The sequence below is a fragment of the Zychaea mexicana genome (assembly GCF_025766255.1).
Source record: "Zychaea mexicana strain RSA 1403 chromosome Unknown BDB00scaffold_6, whole genome shotgun sequence".
Lineage (NCBI taxonomy): Eukaryota > Fungi > Mucoromycota > Mucoromycetes > Mucorales > Lichtheimiaceae > Zychaea > Zychaea mexicana.
Window position 1 is genome coordinate 464,230 of NW_026516669.1, and position 22,570 is coordinate 486,799.

The 22,570-nt window shown below is 42.8% G+C and overlaps 8 protein-coding genes across 8 annotated transcripts; 3 read left to right on the forward strand and 5 right to left on the reverse strand.

Moving 5' to 3' along the window:
• The first annotated feature begins 75 nt into the window (after positions 1–75).
• Positions 76–1,703, forward strand: BDB00DRAFT_801360 (ubiquitin-conjugating enzyme/RWD-like protein). Its single transcript, XM_053121859.1, has 7 exons — positions 76–255; positions 351–408; positions 502–544; positions 686–706; positions 788–864; positions 1,016–1,133; positions 1,225–1,703. Exons 1-7 carry the CDS (start codon positions 210–212, stop codon positions 1,312–1,314), a joined length of 453 nt encoding a protein of 150 aa, XP_052984424.1. The 5' UTR covers positions 76–209; the 3' UTR covers positions 1,315–1,703.
• Positions 1,704–4,491: 2,788 nt separating this feature from the next.
• Positions 4,492–7,281, reverse strand: BDB00DRAFT_867812 (amino acid permease/ SLC12A domain-containing protein; the record flags this gene model as incomplete). The annotated part of the gene is made up of 13 exons (XM_053126386.1): positions 4,492–4,592; positions 4,663–5,645; positions 5,739–5,789; positions 5,893–5,953; positions 6,056–6,074; positions 6,266–6,272; positions 6,341–6,416; positions 6,510–6,558; positions 6,630–6,640; positions 6,738–6,748; positions 6,831–6,856; positions 6,949–6,988; positions 7,079–7,281. 13 exons carry the CDS (start codon positions 7,279–7,281, stop codon positions 4,492–4,494), a joined length of 1,638 nt encoding a protein of 545 aa, XP_052984425.1.
• A 95-nt stretch (positions 7,282–7,376) lies between these two features.
• Positions 7,377–8,190, reverse strand: BDB00DRAFT_501259 (AP complex, mu/sigma subunit). Its single transcript, XM_053117623.1, has 4 exons — positions 7,916–8,190; positions 7,807–7,846; positions 7,687–7,715; positions 7,377–7,613 (listed from the first exon to the last, which is right to left on the reverse strand). Exons 1-4 carry the CDS (start codon positions 8,018–8,020, stop codon positions 7,491–7,493), a joined length of 297 nt encoding a protein of 98 aa, XP_052984426.1. The 5' UTR covers positions 8,021–8,190; the 3' UTR covers positions 7,377–7,490.
• A 128-nt stretch (positions 8,191–8,318) lies between these two features.
• Positions 8,319–9,560, reverse strand: BDB00DRAFT_801376 (family 88 putative glycosyl hydrolase). Its single transcript, XM_053121860.1, has one exon. The coding sequence runs from the start codon at positions 9,486–9,488 to the stop codon at positions 8,361–8,363; it is 1,128 nt and encodes a 375-aa protein (XP_052984427.1). The 5' UTR covers positions 9,489–9,560; the 3' UTR covers positions 8,319–8,360.
• Positions 9,561–10,251: 691 nt separating this feature from the next.
• On the reverse strand, positions 10,252–12,204 carry BDB00DRAFT_950606 (major facilitator superfamily domain-containing protein; the record flags this gene model as incomplete). Its single annotated transcript, XM_053129577.1, has 4 exons — positions 11,848–12,204; positions 10,964–11,757; positions 10,626–10,837; positions 10,252–10,490 (listed from the first exon to the last, which is right to left on the reverse strand). Exons 1-4 carry the CDS (start codon positions 12,154–12,156, stop codon positions 10,252–10,254), a joined length of 1,554 nt encoding a protein of 517 aa, XP_052984428.1. The 5' UTR covers positions 12,157–12,204.
• Positions 12,205–12,917: 713 nt separating this feature from the next.
• BDB00DRAFT_501330 (FAS1 domain-containing protein) lies at positions 12,918–14,224 on the forward strand. The gene has a single exon (XM_053117624.1). It carries the CDS (start codon positions 13,059–13,061, stop codon positions 14,127–14,129), a length of 1,071 nt encoding a protein of 356 aa, XP_052984429.1. The 5' UTR covers positions 12,918–13,058; the 3' UTR covers positions 14,130–14,224.
• A 95-nt stretch (positions 14,225–14,319) lies between these two features.
• On the reverse strand, positions 14,320–16,361 carry BDB00DRAFT_867816 (uncharacterized protein; the record flags this gene model as incomplete). Its single annotated transcript, XM_053126387.1, has 4 exons — positions 14,320–15,007; positions 15,070–15,617; positions 15,828–15,951; positions 16,096–16,361. 4 exons carry the CDS (start codon positions 16,359–16,361, stop codon positions 14,320–14,322), a joined length of 1,626 nt encoding a protein of 541 aa, XP_052984430.1.
• Positions 16,362–20,144: 3,783 nt separating this feature from the next.
• Positions 20,145–21,610, forward strand: BDB00DRAFT_801401 (PPP4R2-domain-containing protein). Its single transcript, XM_053121861.1, has 4 exons — positions 20,145–20,499; positions 20,595–20,695; positions 20,781–20,874; positions 20,978–21,610. Exons 1-4 carry the CDS (start codon positions 20,248–20,250, stop codon positions 21,347–21,349), a joined length of 819 nt encoding a protein of 272 aa, XP_052984431.1. The 5' UTR covers positions 20,145–20,247; the 3' UTR covers positions 21,350–21,610.
• The last annotated feature ends 960 nt before the right edge of the window (positions 21,611–22,570 follow it).

The window sequence follows — 22,570 nt, forward strand, 5'->3', positions numbered from 1 at the left end:
TCGACCTTTTTTTTTTCCGATTTGGGATGTTCGCTGCTGCTGCTGAGCTAATGCAAATGTGTGTGTGTGTGGCCCCTCCGCTCTTTCTTTCACTCACTCACTCTCTCTCTCTCTCTCTCTCTCTTTTCTTTTTAATAAACTCCACCTCCTTTCCCGCAACGAAAAAACTCCTGGCCCAAGTTGGCAATCTAGAGAAATACGCACGTTAAATGTCCAGACCACTTTTTTCAAAGAGATTGACAAAAGAACTACGTGGTAAATTGTGTCTTACTTCCGGGACGACGACGACGAAAAGAGACGTCTGACCTTTCTCCGCTCACACGGACCTTTCTACAATTATGCACTTTTAGATCTCGCAACGAATCCTCCGGAAGGAGTGTCCATTGAAGACGCCAATGACTTTAAACGGTAAACTCTTCGCTCGATTCTCTCGTTCCATTTTACTTACATTTGTGAAATGTTGCTGTGCACTCGTCATTGACGCTGTCACGACGATATTAGGTGGCAACTGCGGATAAAAGGTGCACCTGGTACATTATACGAGGTAAAGACAGTTAAAAAGAAGGAAGGGAGGGCCGTGTCTGCTATTACCAATGCTGTTACTGCTACTGCTACTCAATTCTATTGTCTTGGGGTCACAATTATGCAAACCAAAGGAACTAAAGTGATAGACGTGTATACATAGGGTGAAGAATTCGAGCTCGAAGTAAATATCATCACTATGATGTGATTATGACAGTGATAAGGTCTACCAAGCGCGATACGTGAATTTAACAGTGCATGATAGTTTCGATTTACGCCTTCATACCCGCTAGAATCCCCCGAAGTGATGTTTGTTCGGCCACGTGTACCGATTCACCCACAGTACGTGTTAATTTCTGGTTCTAATCTTCTTGTTATTATTATGCTGATTTGTAGATGCATCTAACCTGGCATTTTCTTAGTGTATGTGCAACTGCTACTGCTGCTGCTGCTACTATCACACACGAGATATAGAGACTAATACCTTGATGCAGATTTATTCCAATGGCCACATATGTCTGAATATACTGTACAAGGACTGGTCACCTGTCCAAACCGTGGCGCATGTCTGTTTATCCATCCAGTCCATGTTGTCAAGCTGCGCAAAAAAGGTATGGCATCAACCCTTTTTAAAGCGATTGCGTAGCTTTGATGATGGTTTGTCGCGATTAACAGCAACCGTGTCCATCATTTGCATATTAGGAACTTCCTCCGGACAATGAATTATACATCAAGAGTGCACATTCCTCTCCAAAGAAGACAGCTTGGGCATTTCATGATGAGAACGTTTAGCTGAACCGTTCTCTTCCTTTTCAATGATCATGACAATTATTGCCTTTTCCTTCTTTCCTTCCTTCATTCCTCAAAAATACAAAAAAAATCATAAAACAATCATTTCCCTTTTCTATAGCTCACTTTTTGTGCATCTTCATCAAGTAGTTAATGAAGGCTGTTCTTGTTGGGTGCTGTAGCGAAGCAATACTTCAAATGGTTGTGGCAAAGAGATGTGCAGAAGAAAGGCGCTTATACATACCGTAGAGCTAAAAATTATGCAAGCCAAGCACCTTTGTACCACGAGCCTTGTCCGGTTATCAGCTCCATTTAAATCAGTGGTCCTCGGTAGCAATGATGCGATCGCTTTAGAGATCTAATACTACTGTATATACCTGCATGAATAAAGCCTTATTGTGTATACGCAATTGAGAAAAGCTGACAGGATCTTATATATTAGGACGAGGATATGATGAGCTGCGTGTTTCGATATCTGGATATGATATTAGTGACCTCGTAACGTTTTATATCATATTATTATACCTCTCGCCGCTGCCTTGTTGCGTCGTAAATTGCACGCGTGTCAGGCTATAACCGTCGTCTTCTTTGTCGTAATACCACAACAGGGGGAGACAACCGGCCCTCTTTTCCATCCATAGTGATTATGCCTACTGTTGCCAAAACGACGACAATGGCTAAATCGGGGTCTTTAAAAGTGACTTACCTGTCTTCTATGATCTCTCTGTATCCATGTACCAGCACCTTAACAGGGCGGGTAAATCACCCAGTGTACCGTGGGAGTAGGGCTTTTTGAACCAACGCAGAAACGCTGGGATAATCTAACACGTTATTAATGTGTAAAAAGAGCAGGTAAGTTCACTCACAATCTCAAATTTGCAAAAAAAAAATGATGAAACGAAGTTATCTATTGTAGCAGGCAGAAAAGTCGAGCTCCTGTCATACTAGCTTGCTACTCTTCAAAAGAGATCGAATGTTGACTTCTATAAACCAATATGTTTTGCACAAAACCCCGCACAGGCACGTATATAGCATTTGTTTAGTCTTTGTGTAAATGTGTCGATCATATGAGCTCAAAGCTTTATGTACTTTTTTGTGGTAATAAGGACTTGTCATCAGCGTGTGGTGGTGACACCTTGTCTTTTTCGTTTATTTGGCCAAATTGAACTGCAGATTTGTAGTTCAAGTTCACGCTTCCATATCAATTCACGAGGATACAGATTCATATATGATATCTTCCTTCATAATCTCTTGAACTGAATCCAATTGAGCAGTTCTGGTCTGTTGTCAAAAGTAAAGTTACGCGGAATAAATTTTTGAAAAGAATCGCTAATGACTGGAATTAGTGAAGCATGCGATAGCTTGTATTTAAGTGATTAAAAAGACTTTGTTTCTTATTCTATCAAATGTTCTGATAAATGTTTAAAACGAGGATAGATTGTGAAGAGTTTTATCTTTTTTATTGTGCAGGCTGTCATTTTTCTTTTTGTAATCCTTCTTTTCAGCAATCTTTTCTTTTTATCACCATGTCACAATCAGCACATGTGACCAACAGCGAAATATGCTACTCGGACAAGTCAACAGAGCCTATGTTTATCTTACTTAAAGCACTCTACGCTAATCCCTTCAAATATCACCAATATCCTTCTTTTCTGAAGGAATGTTAAAAGGACAAGGCAACAATTGTGCCATTGGATGAGAGAAAACACAATTCATACATTTTTGTCGTATTTCTTTTTGTAATTTATGACATCTTTATTATCATACCCCACTATTCACTTTCTGCCACTAATTATTTCACGCTCGTGTTTTGTTTGCCATGTACCACGAACGAGAAAGATTATCCATCGTGGATGAAATTTCCGACATAATGGCTTCTTCTGCCATCAGTTCTAGAGTTGCCTGTCGCTTGCGAGCGATCTCTAGCTGCTCGCGTTCAAAATGTTCGGCTACCAGCACCCTTCCTCGCTTTCTTTTTTCCCTGGACGTTCCTCGCCTCCTCATTCCTCTCCATCAAATCGAGTCGTCGTCGTCGACTCTGTCTCCTTCCCCTTGGCACCCTCCTTGCTCTCGCCTTACAGCAGAATAAGCCGGGAATTCCTAAAGCTAGAGCTTTGGCCGTTAAGCGACTCGTATATCTCATTTGCTTCTTCAATGTATAAACAGATAATGGATATGTTCTTAGCAAATGATACTTACCATACTTGTATAGCAACTAACTGTTGTTATCGATATAGTAAACTGCTCATATCGCTCATAATTAATTATATTACATACATACATTAACATTTTTACTAATAGCTAATCTAGAAATGACTATCTGGTCTTCGAAGTCTTGCCACTGCGATTCAAATTCTTGACCTGCGCCAAACACCTTCATGTGAATCTGCGCCCAGCGTCCGCCCAATACATTGGCCGAGCGGTCCACCACCCCGATACGCTTGCATGTTGCTTCGAAAATGACGTTTTGGCTATGGCACATCTCCAAATAATGAGAACGGATCCGTTTCCAAAAGTATCGCCCCTCTGATCCGCACCAGCAACAGTATCCACGGAAGCTCCCAACCTTGGCAAAGATGGTTACGTATTTCTCAGCAGAGGTAAAGTCAGGCTCACGACACTTCCCCTGGATGACGATGCATCTGAGGAGAAACCACTAGAAGACGAAGAAACAGAGCCTAAACCGTTTAAAGTGTCGCGTGACGAAGGCATTGAAATATAGGTAGAAGAAAAACAATGAAAATTGATCATGGAATGTCCACATTGTCGCTGGATATGTGCTCTGGAGCAGATGTTCTGTTTCAGCGGCGACTTCATCGTCAATTCAAGATCAGCGCCTGGTACTATATTTTTTTTGCTGCTCATGCATACAAATCACAAAAGATATGAAACAACTGATCGTTCTCATTACTATGGTTTTGATACCGCTGTCGAATATTGGTAACGTTCTTCCTTTCGTGCTGTTATAAAATGATGTCTTCTTAAAAGCAAATAGAAGTGAATATATAAAATGGTAGGATGTATAATATATATTACGTGAATGAAGGGAGAGCAGTTTGGAGGAGAGTATGTCTTTTTCTGTGAGTAATAAAGGTATTTTTCTGTTGGTACAAGATGGAAAGTGAATAGAGGTAGAATATTATAATAAAATATATGGAGGTGGACTTAAATGGAGTTGAATTAGAAGATCCATGCAAGAATCTGTTTGTACCACGGCATTTTACCAATCTCAGCCTCATCCTGTTCACGATCTTCAGCAGTGACGCGACCCGTTTCGAAATCTGTTACGATAGCAGCAAATAAGTGTCTTCTTCTCTATATTACTTAAACTCAAAACTGAGCGGTACTTACCAACTTCAAGCAACGGTACGATCTTTGTACGACGAACAAGCTTGTACACGACGTAGCAGACAATAGCTGGGACAACACCGATATAGTTGGTGACAAACTTAATGCGATCAAACTCGGGAGCGAATGCACCGTAACCTTGGCCAAGAATAATCAAAATGCACAGGGTGCTTGCAAAGATGCCCGAGTAAGGATAAGCAAATGCACGGTAAGGCAAGTCATCGAGGCTTCGGCCCTGACGAAGGTAAGCGCGGCGGAAGCGAAGATGGACGAAAGCAATACCCCACCAGCTGATGAAACCGCTGACAGCAGTAATGCTCAAGAACCAAACAAATGCAGCCGAGGCGCTATAAATCGAGACGAAGACACATGCAAAACCAATAAGAGACGACGTGACGACGGCCAAATAGGGCGAGCCAAATCGGTTAACGCGACCCAAAAAGGCAGGAGCATTGCCATCGCGAGCCAAGCCAAGCAAAGTACGAGAAGTGGTGTACAAAGACGAGTTGGCAGCGGACAGGACACTCAACAGAATGACGGCGTTGACAAAGTGGGCACCGCCATTGATACCGGCCAACTCAAAGATCAGGGTGAACGAAGCAGTAGTTGCACTTTCATCACCGGCAGACAAATTCGGGTTGTCAGCAGGAACGCAAAGACCGATCAAAAAGATGGTGACAATGTAGAAAAACACGATACGATAGAATGTGTTACGGATAGCACGCGGCAAGGTCTTGGTAGGGTTCTTGGCTTCACCGGCAGTGACACCAACGACTTCGGTGCCCTGGAAGGAGAAACCGGCAGAGAGCAAAACGCTAACAGTACCCTCGGCGCCGTCGACAAAAGCACCAGGAACGTTCCAGTAGTCAAAACCAATGGTACCAGCACCAACAGCACCAGTGGTCACCAGAATACCGACGATGATGAACATAATGACGACTAAGATCTTGATAAGTGCAAACCAGTACTCCATTTCACCATAAAGTCTAATTTTGGAAGAAAAGATCATATTAAGAAACTGATAAGACATACTGCATTTGGTCAATTTTGCTTCTTTTCTTTTAGTCTGCATTACATACCTTACGCCCACAAGGTTAACGGAAAGGATGAGAACCATGAAAATGGTCGACCTTGATAAGAATATCATTGCTTTAGCTTTCAATAGTCTTCAACAATGTGGCGATTCGTGTTTATCTCTGTTTTCCTTCCACCCATTTCCCCCTTCTAAAGTACCATGCTGGATCTGGCATAACTGGGCTCCACCAACGAATAATGGTAGCAGCGGCGGCAAGTTCTAAAGCAAGGACACAAACAAATGATCTTTAGCATCTCGTCAAGCGGACACTATTGGTTGTCCCTCGTTGTCATCTTCCGTGTAGTGGTACTGGTATCATACCTGTTGCAATCGTGACAGACTAAGTATATAAATCGGGAAGGTGAGTATATTATAATGGATCACGCGGTAGGAAAGGTTATACTAACCCACTAATCAGGAAATCGAACGCATAAAGGGTCGCCAGGTTGTGCGAATAGTATTTGATCACTTAGTTAGGTCGCTCTTGGAGTTGTACACAGTTATTTTTTCATGTCCTAAAAAAGAACTTACCGAAAACCTACAATGTTATTGTTAGCCAGCAAGTACTTTGAAGTAACTCGGATGACAAGCACAATTAATATTTACCAATAGTTCCAACCTAGGGCAAAACCGAGAGCAGGATCGATAAAACGAGTGGCGTAGTGATTAAACGAGCCAGATACTACAAGTATGTAGAGCGTGAGTAATTTCTTTTCTAGCTGTTGCAAATGCTACTCCGCCTCAATAGTATGAGGTTTTATTTATGTTGTGGTACCTGGCATAAAGGTGGCCATTTCACCGAGACATGTCATGATACAATATACCTATAATCATCAACAATAATCGGATCAGTATATTCACTCAACAGATGATGATAATTATAAAAAAACCTTACCATAAACCCAACTAATCGACAGCGATGCAAGAAAAGAAAAGAAGAAAAATTAGGGTTTACTGTTCACTATCCTATGATCTATGTCACACGATAATACGACTTATTTACCAACACAATATCTACAGAAGAAGATAAATGAGCAATATAAGTAAAGATAACGCTTTCGACTAGGAAAATTGTCGTATGTTCATGTGATCTTACGCAATGAAAGCACCCGCAGGACCAGCCTGTGCATTTGAATCGAATACAAATTGATGTCAATAATTATTGTAGTAGCATACTCGGTAAACGACACCATATAACCGATCTATATACATACCGTAGCAATGTTTCCACCCGAGTTCAAGAACAAACCCGTGCTGTATTAAATAATATATGCATAGCATTCATTAACAGCCACACTATATAAGACAGCAGTACATAATTTGCAACGGCAAGAAGATATTTACCCAATGGTGCCGCCCAGAGCAATCATCTGTACATGACGGGCATCCAAGCCACGCTTGGTGCCTTCCTGAAGATCAGTATTTTCTTTTGATGTGAACGACTCGGCAGCTTCTGTAGGGTACATGTATTCCTCTTCGACCTTTTCCGAGCCAAAGGCAGGGGGAGGTGTTGAATGCTCCTCTGCATCCTTTTTCCCACGAAACATCTTTATATTGCTGTGTTTGGAAATTTAAGTGAAAAAAACAACAACAGGAGGAAGAGAAGAAATAAAAGAGAAAACGAGGAAAGAAAAAAGAATATCGCTGATATCTTATCGCGCACAAAAACTTCATTGATTTCTATATACTATCGCTCAAGACATATTAGAGCGAGCGACAGAGACAGGCTAGCTATTACTACGGGTTTGTCTCCGCTTCAAAGAGCGGTGATTCCTTCCAGGATTCGGCCTTGATTGGTCTCCAAGCAATATCCTTTGGCCACTGTCTCTTCCATGATCATGTGCACCTTTTCGAGATTGCACACAATGTCCAACTCCGTCTGTATCCCATCCAATCAGTTTTGCGATATGTTTCTCACAATTCCCTGGTTCCCGGTAGTCTCATTCACTTACCACTTTTTCAAAGTAAGCATCCATGGCTTCTATAGAAGCAACAACAACCAAGTACGACGCTCAGTTGGAGTAAAACTAATTGCCAAGTTTCACCCACCCGTCCTCCCTTCTTTCTCTTACCGACACAATTCTGGATCAGTTCAAGGATAGCGAATTCGTTCTGAGCAGTTCAGCTTTCAGTTAGCACCTCTCCTTTGTAAGTTTGTGCGTCCTGCATGAATATTCTCACCTCATCTCGTTCATAGCCAAAGATAAAGTACAGCGATGCATATACCCGGTACACTTTCAAGGAGTATAAGTGAAACCACTTTCCGAAAAAGAGCGTTTTAAACATGCGGAGGAGAAACTTACCCAGCTTGTATTTGCCCAGTTGCACGAAGAGTGCCTTGAGTTTCAAATTACAGGTTGTTTATTTCAAAAAGTTATGCATTCGCGGCTACATCTATAGAGGTTGCTTCTTACCTGACCAGGCTTGCGAACAATGCATTCGCGCGCAATGCTCAATTCGAAAGCAGACGGATCCTGTGGTGCCTCATCATAGTAACGCACAAAGCGAGTCTGACATCGGCGATTCGTAATCAAGCAAAATGAAATCATTCTTTAATTTATTATAATACAGAAGGAAAAGGTGTGGGAGGAGAGCTAAAGAGAGAAATAAAAAATTATCTCGTCATCTATAAATACAAGCGTAAAAACTCAACCATACACATCATGCCCATCGCCTGACCGTAAGGCATTGAGGTCAATGGGATTTCCTTGTAAAACTGCTTGGTTTCGCCGATGGGGGTGCCAAACGAGACTTTTTGCAACTCGCCATCCGGACTGATGTTGTCCATCACACCCTTCACTGCCTTGAGCGCCACGTCATTGTATTTGGGATCAATGTAACGCTTACGGATTGACTTGAGAATACCAAACGCAAATCCAGCAGTGGCGGATGCTTCCAAATACGACTCTTCGTCAATCACCGTGCGCCACAATCCGCTAGCGTTGTCTTGGTACTTGCCCAGGGCACGCACTTGGGCCACAAGGGTGTCGATCAAATGGATACGGATGGGATCCTGAGGGGCCAAGTCCAACAGCTCAATGAATTCTGGGATCACAATTGTCAGCCAGGCGTTACCACGACCCCAGTATGCGTTGGCAAAGTTGTGGCCACCATCCTCAAATGTCCATCCATGGTAGAACAGGCCCGAGCGGGGATCAAACAGGTACTTGATATGCATCAGGAACTGGCGCTTGGCCTCGTCGATATAGTGCGGTCGGTTCAACAGCTTGCCAATCTTGGCCAAGGGTAGCACAGTCATCATCAGCGTGTCGTCCCAGAGCTGCTGTGTGTTGGGCGTCAAATAAGTGACATGCTGCATACCGCCATACTCGGTGCGTGCCAAGTCGTTCATGGCCCACTCACCCCATGCGTCCAAATGTGGCAAATACGACTTGTCGTGCGTATGCTCGTACAAATAGGCCAGGGTCAAGAACACGGCCATGGTATTGATGTTCTTGTGGCGTGGTGTCTCGGCGAATCTGTCCTTGAACCAGTTTTGCATAATGGCCAGGGTAGCTGGGTCTTGAGTGATTTCAAAGTATTGCCACAAGCCATACAAGCCAATGCCGTGAGTCCATTCCCAATCGTTCCATCCTTTGGTATCGACAACACTGCCGTCTTCTAAGCGCAAGAGAAATTCACCCGATGTATCCTTGATGCCAACGAGGTTCTGGATAAGCGATTGGATCAGTTCGTGGACCTTGGCACGAGGAAGACCGAGAGGAACAGCCTGGAATGCGGTAGCGGGGGCCATGATTTGTTATCGTAGAAGGAGGAAACGAGTTAGAGAACAAAGAGAAGGTAGAAAAGTTGCTGATATACTGCTGGTGTAGTAGCTGCTGACTGTGAGCGGTGTTGTCTTTTAGGGTTCATCTTAATTGCATGATGGGGAAAAGTAAGGGCAATTTTTTGGTTTTCGGGGAATTTGTAGACATGTCAAAATGCCCCGTGCGATCTCTTGTACTTTCCTATATGGTGGGTGTGTAATGTTTAAATCTTTTTGTACGTGTGAACTTGCGATGCGTTAGGCTTATGTAAATCTTAAGCTCAGAGTAGAATCCGAGGTGTTTCCTGCTAATGTCGGTGCAACCTCTCGTTGTGCATCACCCCATGCCTATACATTACACATTTTAACAATCGCGTCATAGATCAATAGTTTATCGATCAGTCTTGTTATTAAGCACAGGGCAGCGGATTGGATCATTTTTCAGGCTAGTCTTCTTATACTTTTCGTCTCCAAACGACGGCGAAGAATACATACATAATAGTCCGATTCGGGAACTGCATAAACTTGCTCCTCTTTACTTAGAGCATCAAGGGATACCATCATCTTACATAATGTAGTAAAGTAAACAGTTTTATTGCTAGGTGTACATTTATTATTGAAGATTATAGTGATGTGAATAACGACGAAGATATGTATAAGAGAAAGGGTGAGGGAAACGCGATATACGACGGAAGTTTGGAAAACGAAGAGGAGAAATTATGTGACAATAAGATGGTTACCGTTTTTCCTCTTAATAGATATAAACAAAGTTGGGGTTCTGCACATCCGTCAAGTCATCAAAGGAATGTCTACCTTCCTTATCCTGTTCTTCGGTACGCTCCGCCAAGTACTCGGCCTTCTTGCGGTTCTGGCGGATGAAATGCCATCGGAGCAAGCCGAGTGTAAGCAACAAGAGCGCATAGCATACGATATGGACAGCGAACCCAGTGAAGTAGCGTGGGCTTTCATGCTGTTGGAACACCTGAGGACCTATTATAATAGAAAACGAGACTGATATCAGAGACGATGATCTTTTTACAAGGAGGGTAGGAGAATTCGATCGTGTGATTTCGGCAATGTGTAACTAGTGAATGCTGCGACAACGATGATAATGATGTTACTCACCGATCGCGTTACCCGCGGCCCAGCAGATAAAGTTGAAAGCGACAGCAACCGACTTTTTGGTCTGTCCACCGACGTTTCGGCTGAGCAATGAAATGCTAAGTGTTGAGGTTGCCCAGAATGACAAAACGAGGTAGTAGCACATCAAAAGACCCGCTTGTGTTGCTGCATTAGTGTTTTCGACAGCCAACAAGACGATGGTGCCAATGACAGATCTATTTTTTCGTCCCCAACAAAGTTCCACATCTCGAGTGTGAGTGATTGTAACCGGGAAAGTGAGCCGCCCGAGTCTCATAGCCGCACATATCACCCGTTTATGAAGAGAGAGGTAGGATACTTACGGAATAACATAGGCCATCATGACAAGCACGGTATGACCCCATCGCTTGGTGATGTAGCTTGACGACAGCAAGCAGAACATGATGTATGCACCCAAAACCATGGCCAATAACTGTGTTTCCAAGACACTGAATCCAAAACCGGTAATGATAATGTTGGCAAAGGCTCCCAAACCGGAAGTGGGCAATGTCGTCAAGAAAGCAATCAAACCATAAGCATAGACTTGGAAATCCTTGAATGCCTCGATGAACTGTTCTTTACGGAACGTCTTATTTTGCAAACCGGTCTGGTTGGATCGTACACGCTCGACTAAAAGTTTCTTGTCTTCTTCCGAGTAGCATTTGGCACGCATGGGACTGTCAGGCATCCACAAAAGCACGACAATACCCCACAAGAACGAGAAGCTACCGTAGGTGATGAACAGTGCCTGCCACGATTTGATGGGACCACTGGTGATGTGTGTGAAGGCATAGGCGAGCAAACCACCGACGATTTGTTGGAAGCCGTTCATCATGTACCAGACAGTGACAATCATGGCTTGTTCTTCTCGCTTGAACCACATGCTGGACAGGACGACAAAAGTGGGCTGACAGCTTGCTTCAAAGATACCGAGTAATGTACGGCAAACGAGCAGACCGACAAAGTTGGTGCACATAGCGTGAAAAGCCAGCACGGTGCTCCAGGCGAGAATGTTGAATGCAAGGAACTTGGCGATAGGTACACGTTGGATGATCCAGTTAATGGGGTATTCGACAATCAGGACGGCAATGTAAATACATGTTGTCAACCATGAGTACTATTATTAGAAAATACATTGTTTGTCTTTAATAAAGCATATCAAGACAGCTAATAATCAAGCAAAAGAGCTAAGTAGTCACAACATTACCTGTTGACCGACAAGATTAGTATCTTCGATCAAGTTCATGATAGATGCAAATGACAATGTACCCTTGTCCAGAGCCTGAAGGAAATATGTGACCGTCATGATGAACAGAACGCGACGAAACAACATGTTCTTCAATCGTTTATTGGTTGCTTCGTCGACTTCAATGATCTCGCCACCGGCATATTTGGCCAACTCGGGATCAATACGCTTGTCATTGAGATCTTTGGACGAGGCTTCAGCAGCCACAACCTCTGCTTTGGTTATACTGCCTTTCGTGGAATTCACCTCTATCTTTTCGTCGTTTGACATGTTAGATCAAAGGGACTATGCTAAAGAGAAAAAAAAAGAGAGAAAGAGACACAATGTTGAGGCCCTAAGAGAGGTGTGAATGTGTTTATATTCTGATTTTTTTTCTTTTGTGTTCAATTCTATTCTACACAGCGCATTTACCCTAAACGCTACTAGCAGGAGACATGGTGATGCAGCAGTCGGCCTGTCCCCCACCCGTCTCTACGTGATTGTTGTGTTCTGGAGACAGAAAGAATTTCTCTCATCATACAAGCTTACTTAATTCACCAAGTCTTCCCACACAGCTAGAGGCAACAGCGTGGAGAAAGGGTACACTTGATTTTTTACTCCCCTAATCTCCTACAAAATTTCCCCGTTCGTTCAAATTTACCAAGTGAACTTTACCAAAGAGAACCTTGGATGTAACATTGACCCCGCACTTCTCACGACGATAAGAAAAAGGTAATACCCACGACGGATACATATTGTTTGGTCTTAGTGTTTTCCTCCTCGGCGCTGTTGCTTTTATCGATCGGATAACCTTCTTACAAAATTGTAAAAGAGTGTTATTGAGAACGAACCTTTCAAGTTGACGTTTTACGGTAATAGTAGGAAAGACTAGCCTTTTCTCTGCTACTCCAGCCCTTCCTAACGTCCATACAATGATATATGATTTAAAATATGGATCAGACGGATGACTGCATTCGTCACTTGTGCCTTTAAATTTTGCAATGGTTTCAGTTCGCCTTGTCAAAATTGTATCGGGGAAATAATGGCAAATTGTTCGCTTGTTTGTTATGCGATTTCTTGAACAAACAGCAAAAGAATTTATTTATGTGATCCGCCTTTCTTTTTCTTATCCTAAAAAAAGGATCACTCTCTACACAAGCAAGAAACAACCGAGTTGAAAATACGAAAACGAGATGCACCTGCCAATCCTGGTAATAGCATACATTGTCAAGACAGCGTTTGTTACGACGGTAGTACTCGCACAAGACACAATCGTGGACGTCTTGTCCAACAATGGAGCTTCTAAATTGCACGACCTATTGATGAATAACCCGAGCCACGGGTCGCTCGTCGAGTACATGACACAAAGCGATGCAAGCTACACATTATTTGCGCCGTCGGACGATGCCATGGAAAAAGCCGGAATCGCAAATGACGGTGACTATACTGACCGTATCCGTTACCACATTGTGCCCGACAAACGATTGTCAGCAGGCGATATCGACAACGAACATCGACTTCGCAACAGTTCACTTATCCCTGCCCATGGCAAAAACCACCATGTTCCACTACTGATTGGCACGGGGCCTGATGGCGTATGGTCGTATGGCAACAAGAGCAGAATTGTCAAGGGAGATATCCAAGCATCAAACGGAGTCGTCCACATTATCGAACGAGCATTGGAAATGCCTGGATCCGCGGAGTGGGTGCTCCAGTCATTACCCCAAACACGCGATTTTGCACAGAAGCTCAAGAGCTCAAATATGTCGCTTCAATTGTTTACCCACGCCACGGTGTTCGCGCCAACTAATGATGCTGTCAAAAGGCTCGAGGATATTTCTGATCCCGCCATGACTGCGCTCACGCTACAGCATTTAATCGTAGACAAGTCTTTTAACGCGACATCGCTCCGTTACAGCGACAAAGTCGTCGATAATCATGGAGTTGGATTCAACGTTTCGCATACGAACAACGTGTCTGCTGTTGATGGAGTCTCTGTGCTGGTGCCGGATCAAATATTTGACGATGGTACGTACCTTAAGAGACAGCTCACCAAAGATGGCTTACAAGGGATTCTCACGGATATCAATTTAGGATTAATCCATATAACGGATGGTATCGTGTTGCGTGGCGGACTTGATCAACCAGACGCCACTTTACCGCAGCCAGCAGTATCTGGTACCATAACAACATCTGTTTCTTTTTCGTCATTAATGACCATAATAGCTTCTATAACATTGTTTTTGGTATTGAAAAATTATTAAAGGACAAGTGAGAGAGAAAAAAAAATTACAAATGTGCCTCTTTGAATTTAATGCAAAGTATATATGTATATATTGAATAAGGGGTGCTGCTATAGCTGTGATATAGTGTGTATGTCTGTGAGTTAGTAATGAGAGAGAAGTGTCATGGTAAGTAATGGTGTGTACGATGTGCAGGTGAGAAGTAATGAGATTATGATGGTGGAGAGGAAGAAGAAGCAGCGGGGCACATGAGGTTCCACAGTAAGAGATTTTCAATATTCACAACACTCCGTTTGGTATACGCCGAGCCAGATGCGACGCAAGTGTTGTCCTCCATCCCGAGCCGATGAACATCCCAGAGTAATACATTACTTCGCTCCGAAGCAAGCAGCTTGACAGCCTGTCTAATCACAGTAGCAAACGCACGGCTACGACCACTGTTCCACGAAGTCCCGTGCACATTGCCACAGCAGAAATACTGCGGTGTGCGGACAATGATGGTCTGGTCTGAATAAATTTCGTTTAGTAGGAATGACGTCAACTCCATAAATGAGTTCCAGAATTGCCGTGGTGTCATCCGGCTCAAGGGAATGTCGTCATTGCCCAAGCTCAAGAGCACAATGTTTGCGCGTGGAAGCTCTGATATGCGTTGTTTGACCCTGTCTTGCCAGTCGTCCAACGTGATGCTGCCGATTGGATTAAAATGGAAGGCGATATCGTCGTGCCAGGTGTCGCGAATAAGCAGCGGCTCGTTGGTATCGGTTCCCCAGACATCGTTGTCACCCTCGCTGTCATCGTTACAGATGCACCGTGGTTGTCCCTCGTCGTTGCTACTGCTGTCATCGTTACTCGTTGGTTTCTCGCTACACCAGCTTGGTGTACTAAAGGCTTTCAAGTTTCTATGGGGAGGAAGAACATGAGCGGGGCCGAACGAACAAGTAATATATTTCAGCATCATTACCGTTTCATGTTGTTGTCACCCCAGACATGGAAAGTCTTGCCTTCCAAACACTGGATGGCTTGGCTGGTGCTGATGTAATCCATGCGACACTGGTCGGGGACAAACAAGCGGTCATCTACCACATGATCTTCCTGCGCATCGCCAAACATGCCGTAGAAATCCAACGGGTGCAGCCGCTGGTATTCTGTCTTGTTGATCCAGCTGCTACCGGTGCTAATGTATCCGTTGCACGACGGCTTCAGCGACTTGTCGATCCCTGCTGCAGCGTTGACGATTAAGCTGTTGTGAGAGGTATAGTGGAACGGACGGTAAGGGTGGTATATCGGCGTTTCCCAGAAGTACGAGCGATATTCGGTGGTGCTTTCGAGCTGGTAGACGTCGGGATGAGCGAAATAGACCGAGCTGTAGTAGACGTTGCTGTGCTTGTCGTGCTGTTCAAGTGTGATAGGGACCTTAACCATATCGCCAACTGCATGAATCGTTATGCTGTCAGCTGGTGCAAAGTGTTGTTCTGGTCGTATGGCGGACACAGCCGGAATGGGACCGAGCTATAATTTTTTCCAAGTCGTTTTAAAAATAACCCAGTAAGCAAACCTGCAAGTGAATTCTTTGTTGGGGGTGGAGGGGCGGTGAAGCGCAGAGAATAGGGCTCCAGGAAGTATGACTGGTTATCTCGTCCTCTCTATCTCTCTCCTACATAGTAGAGATAGAGATAGAGATAGAGGTGGAGGTGAAACTTATTATATACTCAAACGTACCATGACGACGACGCATACACTATCTCCAGCAGCGATCGTCACGTCTTTTGAGGTGTAGTTGCCCTCGGGCTTCATGAACATGGCCTTGGAGACCCAGCCATCCCAGTGTTCTCTATCTGATACTCTGTCGTCATCGTCATAACCATAATCAGTAATGAGATGGAAGAATAAAACAAAGCAGAGTTGCTCACAGTGTTGTTAGTTTCTTTTGTTCCCATTCCTACAACGATAATGATCTCCCTTATACACTACTGGTATAAGCACATACAGCCAGGTAAAGTCAACATTGCTACAGATGGCTTCAGAGGAGTTTCCCTCGGTATATTTCCATGAGGGAGGTGGAGGCGATGCGTTTACTCGGTGTGGCTGTTGTTGTTGCTGTTGCTGAAGAGGTGGTGGAGGTTGTAAGTCATTGACAGGCAGCGGCGTTTCGAATTTATAAGTAGCGTGTCGAAAATAGGTGAGCGAGAATAGGAGGGTTAGCAGAACAATGACGAGGACGATGTTGTGCCTCTGTAGTGCTGAAGCGTACATGGTTCTTCTGCTAGTCTCAGCCTTTCTTTATGTTTTTGAATAGAGAGAAGAAAAGAAAAGGAAGGAAAAAGGAAGAAGCAACGAGACGAAACGAGACGATTTGAGGGGAGGGAGAGTTGCAGCCCCACTTGACGCTAATGTGCTTTCGGAGATTGCTTGCGAGGTTATGTGCGCCCGGAGCGGAGAAAACTAGCCATTTGGACCATCCCCTTATTCGCACAAAGAAAAAAAAAGATCGACGGGTTGGACGAAAGGGTTGGTTGCACAACAAACAACAACAACAACAAGGTTCACCACAGCAACTGTTAATTACTCGCAATAAACTAGCTTTTAGCAATACTGCAAGAGAGTGAGCGCATCGTCGTCCCAAAACAGACAATGGCCAATCTCCAAGGTGCAAATTTATTTGGAATTATCTTTGATGTAGCAGCATGCTATTATTATCGGGGCCGCTGCGTCTTCTAACTATATTTTGAGTGATACCATATATGGGCATTTTACCGCAACAGCTGCAAAAGAGAGCGCACCACTTTTTTTTTTAGCTTCTTTCATTTTGGGCATGGTTGGAACAAATATTTTATTATCGCACAGATTGCTTAGCGAAACTTCTTTTTTGCTTGTAACACTCAATCGTCTGTATTATTAAAGAAAAGGCTTCTATCTGGTTATGATTGAGAAGATGTGCCAAGGAGATGTAGAGTAAGAAGGGGCGAAACAGCATTCTCTGATTTTCTTCGTGTATGATCTATTTGGGTAACTGCGATTGTCCTCATGATTTCTAAAATAAACATACTTCTTCTTATTGCTTCTTCTCTATAACTGATGCCGTCATCTGCTGATACTGCTAATAGAAAGCAACGCAACGGTACTTTATCATTTTTGTTCAAAAACTTACATGAGACATATGTAAAAACCTTGTGCTTCCTGGCACGGGGAAAGAAAATAGGAGGGGAACATCATCATCGCCGTCTCTCGGCTCACCTATCTGTAACACAGCAACAAGATTTCTTTTCGACCTCGAGTACTCCTCCGCCATCATCCCACGTCTTATATTGTTCACGATTCCATCTAGATCCCTGCCAGTATTACTGTCGGTCAGCCATAATATGCATACAACATCATCTATCAGATAATTGTCTAGAAATCTGCTGCCGCAGTTCATCTATCATATCATGCATTATTTGTAACCCTTATTTATGATACATGTCCGGCGCTATTATGCCAATGCTCTTGATCACGTTATACAGTAGTAAGTTTTAATTTGTGGCAGTTCCAATCATCACATCGTTGGTTTTTGATAGCATATGGTTGATGTACTTCACGTGAGTGAATCAGCGAGTATTGGATATCCCAAACGGTATTACCGTCCAGTAGAGTAAATTTTACAGTGTGAATACGCAATAATAAAGCTTGAAGTTATGATTTTCCTGGAGAGGAGAGCTACCTGATGGAGGACTGAATTTTGGGAATTGGTCTCAGGCTTCAAAGCTGTTCCCAACATATGATAAATACAGTACTTGCTTTCTGTTCGAGCACCACCACCACCTCCCTTCACCTGCACAAGGGCTTTCCTGTTCCGTTTTGGAAAATCTGCAGAAAAGTCTGCAAAACTTTAATCACAGGTTTCCAATTATATGTAGAATAAATTCGGCTTCGGCAAGCCAAATACTGTTTTAGCTGCCACTGGATTAAAACGTCGATTAGCGCATGCCGTTCTTGATGGTCTTACAGCTTGCATTTTGTAATCTGAGTATCGTTTCATGCGCGAATGATAGCTCAGCATGCAGTTGGCCATTTGACACGATACTTCTTGACATCTGGACTTTCGCGGCTATCGCAGTTATTCTAAATTTAGAGTAACAATAATAATGGTCAAACTAAGTAAGTGATGTGTATAAATAAACATATATCTCAGCTACGTTTTTAAAACAATGAATCCAATCACATACATCTTTTTTTATCTTTGATGCCGGTAACCCTATATGTGAAGGTGGTTGAGGATCACCTTTTCGGACACACCGCCAGTGATACCAAGCGTGTTTGGAATCATACGCTGCTTGGTGGCAAGTGGTCTAGAACTGCAAGTACTTCTTCTTTATATTCTCATTGTTATACAAAATACTGACGCTTATGTGCTTCCCTTGACGATGGGACGCAAGTGAAACAGTGGCACAGTAAACCTTAGCCTAGTTGACTATGGCATGCGCACGGCAATCAAACCCTTTGTCCAAGGGAAACGGGTACAGTAGTTGTCTCATTACCTCGACAGTTTTTACACCCTGGCGCCGAAATTTCAAAGTAAGTTGTACTTCGTAAGAGAGCCGATTGCTGCTTTGGAGTTTCGTAAGCGATACGATCAGTTTTTGCTTATAGGTCTTTAAATACACTTGCGATGGCTTGTAGCTCTCGTTCACTTTTATTCACCGACGGTGGCGACTCTTGTTCTTGGGTTGATCAGGATAATGATGCTGATGAAACGGTAAGGAGATGCGTTGGGGTAGTGGAATTAGTTAAAATCTGATTTTTAGTTATTGCCCGGCAAGAACCACTTACTGATTCGGAAACTGCTTGGTAATTCATTCAGTATCGATACAACAGCATGCGCGAATTGCCTGGTAATACAAATCAAAGCAGTAGCATAATACACCAGTGTGATTTATAGATATAGTACCCGTTTTATCACCAATGCTATTAGATGAGGCTTTTGCCCCAATACGTTACTCGAAGGTCTGTCTCATCTGGAATCCAAGATAGTGCAGAGGAATTTTTTTCACTGCCTTTATTCTAAAGGTTGCTGTACCAGTTTGCGTATCCGATACATTTTGTTATTAGTAGAGGACAAAGTCAATCCAGGTATAACCTCGCACCTTTGCCTTTAACTATAAGCCTTGACAGAGACTAACTCATTGGCTCATATACGCACACGCACATTCAGATCAGCGTATTATCGAAAATCTATTATTCAATATGTTCTATCACCATATCATATGTATTTGTGAGCAGCGACAGCATTTCTCTTTACCAAGTGAAAAAAAAACAGATTATTACGTATATAAAACACAACTTTACTTATAAAATATAGTGAACAAGCTAGTATCTACTACCATTACTGGTGCTATCGTGCAGGCGTCGTCAAGGGGGCAAATGCCAGTCCCAACCAAAATCACATAAACTAGTAACCATTGTATTTCAAGACTTCTTGAGTAATGTAAACTTCAAAACAGTACATAATAGCATCATTCCATCAGTAGCATGTTGACTTGTACGTATGCATCCACGTATGTAGTTTTTGAAAGACATGTATTATGAGGGGAGGATAACCACCAACACACACCAGCTGCAAGTTTCATTCCCAACTGGAACAAAGAACAAGATCGTCTAGGATACCGCGCAGCTCGTGTATAGTATGACATTTTAACATCTAACCGAGAATGCAGCTTTGTCTTTCTGGCCCTATCGTCACTTGGCAAATTTATATGCACATAGCAGGTCTCAGCAAGTTATACTACCAGTTATTTAACAGCGGTGGCACTGTATTTATCCAATGCAGATACGCATTTTGCTCGCTCGTTATTTAGTTTTTGAGAAACGATGTAGCCAATGATGAAAAATGACTATCATTCTTTGTTAAAAAAAAGGATCCAACTCTTTCTCTGTATCTAAAGCTATTGCCATCCATAATAAAAAGAATTAAAGAGTCGCATCTATATTATAAAAGGACTTGGAAACATGCCAAACATTTTGCTCGATCACAACGCGTATGATTGTACGATTAGTTTTTAGCTCATGTTTCTGGGCATACGATCGCCAAAGCATTAAATTCCAACTTTCCAAAACCCGACGATCTCTGTGTTGGCAGCAGTTCATATAGGGTGCAAAGACAAAAATGGCAGAAGACACGATCGATGAACCAATTGCAACATCAACACAAACATCACAAACCGAAACACAACCATCGCCGAATTCAGGCGAAAAGACGCCCGACAATCAACCGCGTCCACTTCCAAACTCGATCGAGATTGGTGACACTTTAGACGACCTCGAATACCATCAAGGTCTTGCAGAGATTGCAGAGACAAATCAGATAACACAATCTTGGAGCGATTTACAAGTAGCAATAAAAAATGCAATACTTCAGGTGCTTAGATCTACAATCGCATTTCATTTCCTTCCTTTTTCGTTATAAGTTCTACAATCTTATAGTGCACACTGATTCTTTTTTCTTGGCTTTAGCAATGCGAACTTATTGAAAAGAAAGAACCCGCACCAGAAGAGTGGGCAAACATCGAGAGTATCAAAACTAATATTTTGCACAGCCTCGAGAATCATGAAAGGTATAGCCTTGTATAGAATAATTGATAATGGATAGGTCGAATAAGGTATGCCATGAAGATAGCTAAGTATGCTGCGATTACATAGACCACCCTTCACGGTTCAACGATTATGCGAGTTGGTGATCGATCCTCGAAAACATTATCGAATGTTTCTAAAATACATAAATGCAATCGAAAAGGTAAGTATAACTGCACTTTGTATGTATGGAGAAGATGTATGAAGCACACAGACAGAATTCGAATCCTCATCAAGCGGTATGGTTTTATTTGTGTGTGATTTAGGTCCTTTTGGTAACATCAACATGGGATGATTTTGTGGAACATTCAGGCACCAATGGAGTAAGCGAAGTACCAACATCCTTGAGCGAAGGATTATTTGCAACAGAAGATAGCATGATCAATGGTGTGGAGCTGGAACCGATCACCTTTGAAAACAACAGCAGCAGCAACGATGAAGATGGCGATGACGACGATAGCAATAATGACAAGGACAAGGAATATGCCACTATGAGTGAAGGCAATGGTACTCCTCCCAGTAACGACGACAAAAATGACAGCAGTATTAGCGACAACGACGACATCAGCAGCAGCAGTAGTAATTTAGACAATAAAGATAACAACAATGGGCCAACCGCCATGGATGTAGATGGATGATATGTACGCATCAACAACAATTAACAGCAACAACCAAAAAGTACCTTTTAAGACACAACGGGCCGATAGATATAGGAGGAAGAAGGAAAAGGAAAAGCCTATCCTTGGAATCGGCTATTGACTCGGTCACAAAGCAAATACACATCTTTTTTATTGTTTAAGGATTATCTGTCATACGATAACAACAACAAGGATTACTGCTGCGGATATTGTTGATGTGCTTTATTCTGAGGGGGGTACTGTTTGGAAGGGAGGTAGGAGAGATGGCAAGAGCAAAAAAAGCATCGGCACAAGAACAGGCATTATTGAACATCATCCGTAATGAAGGGATTTGTTGTTTGATAGCAGGATACAACACATATGTGAGTTATCAATGGTGACAACAACATGGAGCGGGGTGCATTGTCCAATTTAATGGTGAAAGTATGCTACTGGTAGCAGCGTAGTATTTGTTATAGCAGGACCGAGTTATGCACAGTTATGAATCTGCATGTCACTCTAGAAATATGGAAGGGGGGAGGGAAAGGAGAGAGCACAGGCCAGGTCAACAATGGCTGCTCTACTCTCGTTATATTCCCCCAACCTATCTTCACCCAGGGAGACCTACTCTCTTTTACACACTTGCAGCAAGCTTAGTTGTGGCGTGCTCTATTATGCGCGTGACCAAAGGTGCACTCTATATCATATATTATAAGGTGATTTGGATAGCAACGAGCAATGATCCACAATATTTAAAGAAGATTGGCCATGCAAAATTTGCCAAAAATGTCTTAATTGAAATGTGGACCCTTGCTTGCTGCATCAATGAGGAAAGGGAAGGAGCAGGATAGCAACGGTAAGTGTCTTTCTGTAGATACAAACATTTGTCTGTACATGTGTACATTATGTACAATGTAATGCGTGCGTGTGCTTCTGTGTATGTGTGCGTGTACAAATCATAATCGAAATAAATAATAAAGATATCATTAATAGGAACCGATACAAACACATTAGAGCAAGAAACAGAAAGAGCAAGAGAAGATAGCACCCAAAGGAGAAGATTTTTCTTGGGGTTTGTTGGGAGTAGTATACAACAGAAACAGCATAATCATTGTCACTGTTAGATGCCATGTTTTAAGAACAAAACAAAAGAATTTTCCTGACCCTACACCCACTACATCATCCTTATTCATTTTTCTTATAGGGTGCGTGTAAGAGACGGCATATACAAACATTACACAC

Coding starts and splice junctions, on each gene's coding strand:
- BDB00DRAFT_801360 (XM_053121859.1), top strand. CDS start 210: ATGTCCAGACCACTTTTTTCAAAGAGATTGACAAAAGAACTACGTG. Junction 256..350: donor ATTGACAAAAGAACTACGTG/GTAAATTGTGTC, acceptor ATGCACTTTTAG/ATCTCGCAACGAATCCTCCG. Junction 865..1,015: donor CGTGTACCGATTCACCCACA/GTACGTGTTAAT, acceptor TACCTTGATGCA/GATTTATTCCAATGGCCACA.
- BDB00DRAFT_501259 (XM_053117623.1), bottom strand. CDS start 8,020: ATGTTTAAAACGCTCTTTTTCGGAAAGTGGTTTCACTTATACTCCTTG. Junction 7,716..7,806: donor ACTGATCCAGAATTGTGTCG/GTAAGAGAAAGA, acceptor TTGCTTCTATAG/AAGCCATGGATGCTTACTTT. Junction 7,614..7,686: donor ATGCTTACTTTGAAAAAGTG/GTAAGTGAATGA, acceptor GATGGGATACAG/ACGGAGTTGGACATTGTGTG.
- BDB00DRAFT_801376 (XM_053121860.1), bottom strand. CDS start 9,488: ATGGCCCCCGCTACCGCATTCCAGGCTGTTCCTCTCGGTCTTCCTCGT.
- BDB00DRAFT_501330 (XM_053117624.1), top strand. CDS start 13,059: ATGCACCTGCCAATCCTGGTAATAGCATACATTGTCAAGACAGCGTTT.
- BDB00DRAFT_801401 (XM_053121861.1), top strand. CDS start 20,248: ATGGCAGAAGACACGATCGATGAACCAATTGCAACATCAACACAAACA. Junction 20,500..20,594: donor TAAAAAATGCAATACTTCAG/GTGCTTAGATCT, acceptor TCTTGGCTTTAG/CAATGCGAACTTATTGAAAA. Junction 20,696..20,780: donor AGCCTCGAGAATCATGAAAG/GTATAGCCTTGT, acceptor GCGATTACATAG/ACCACCCTTCACGGTTCAAC.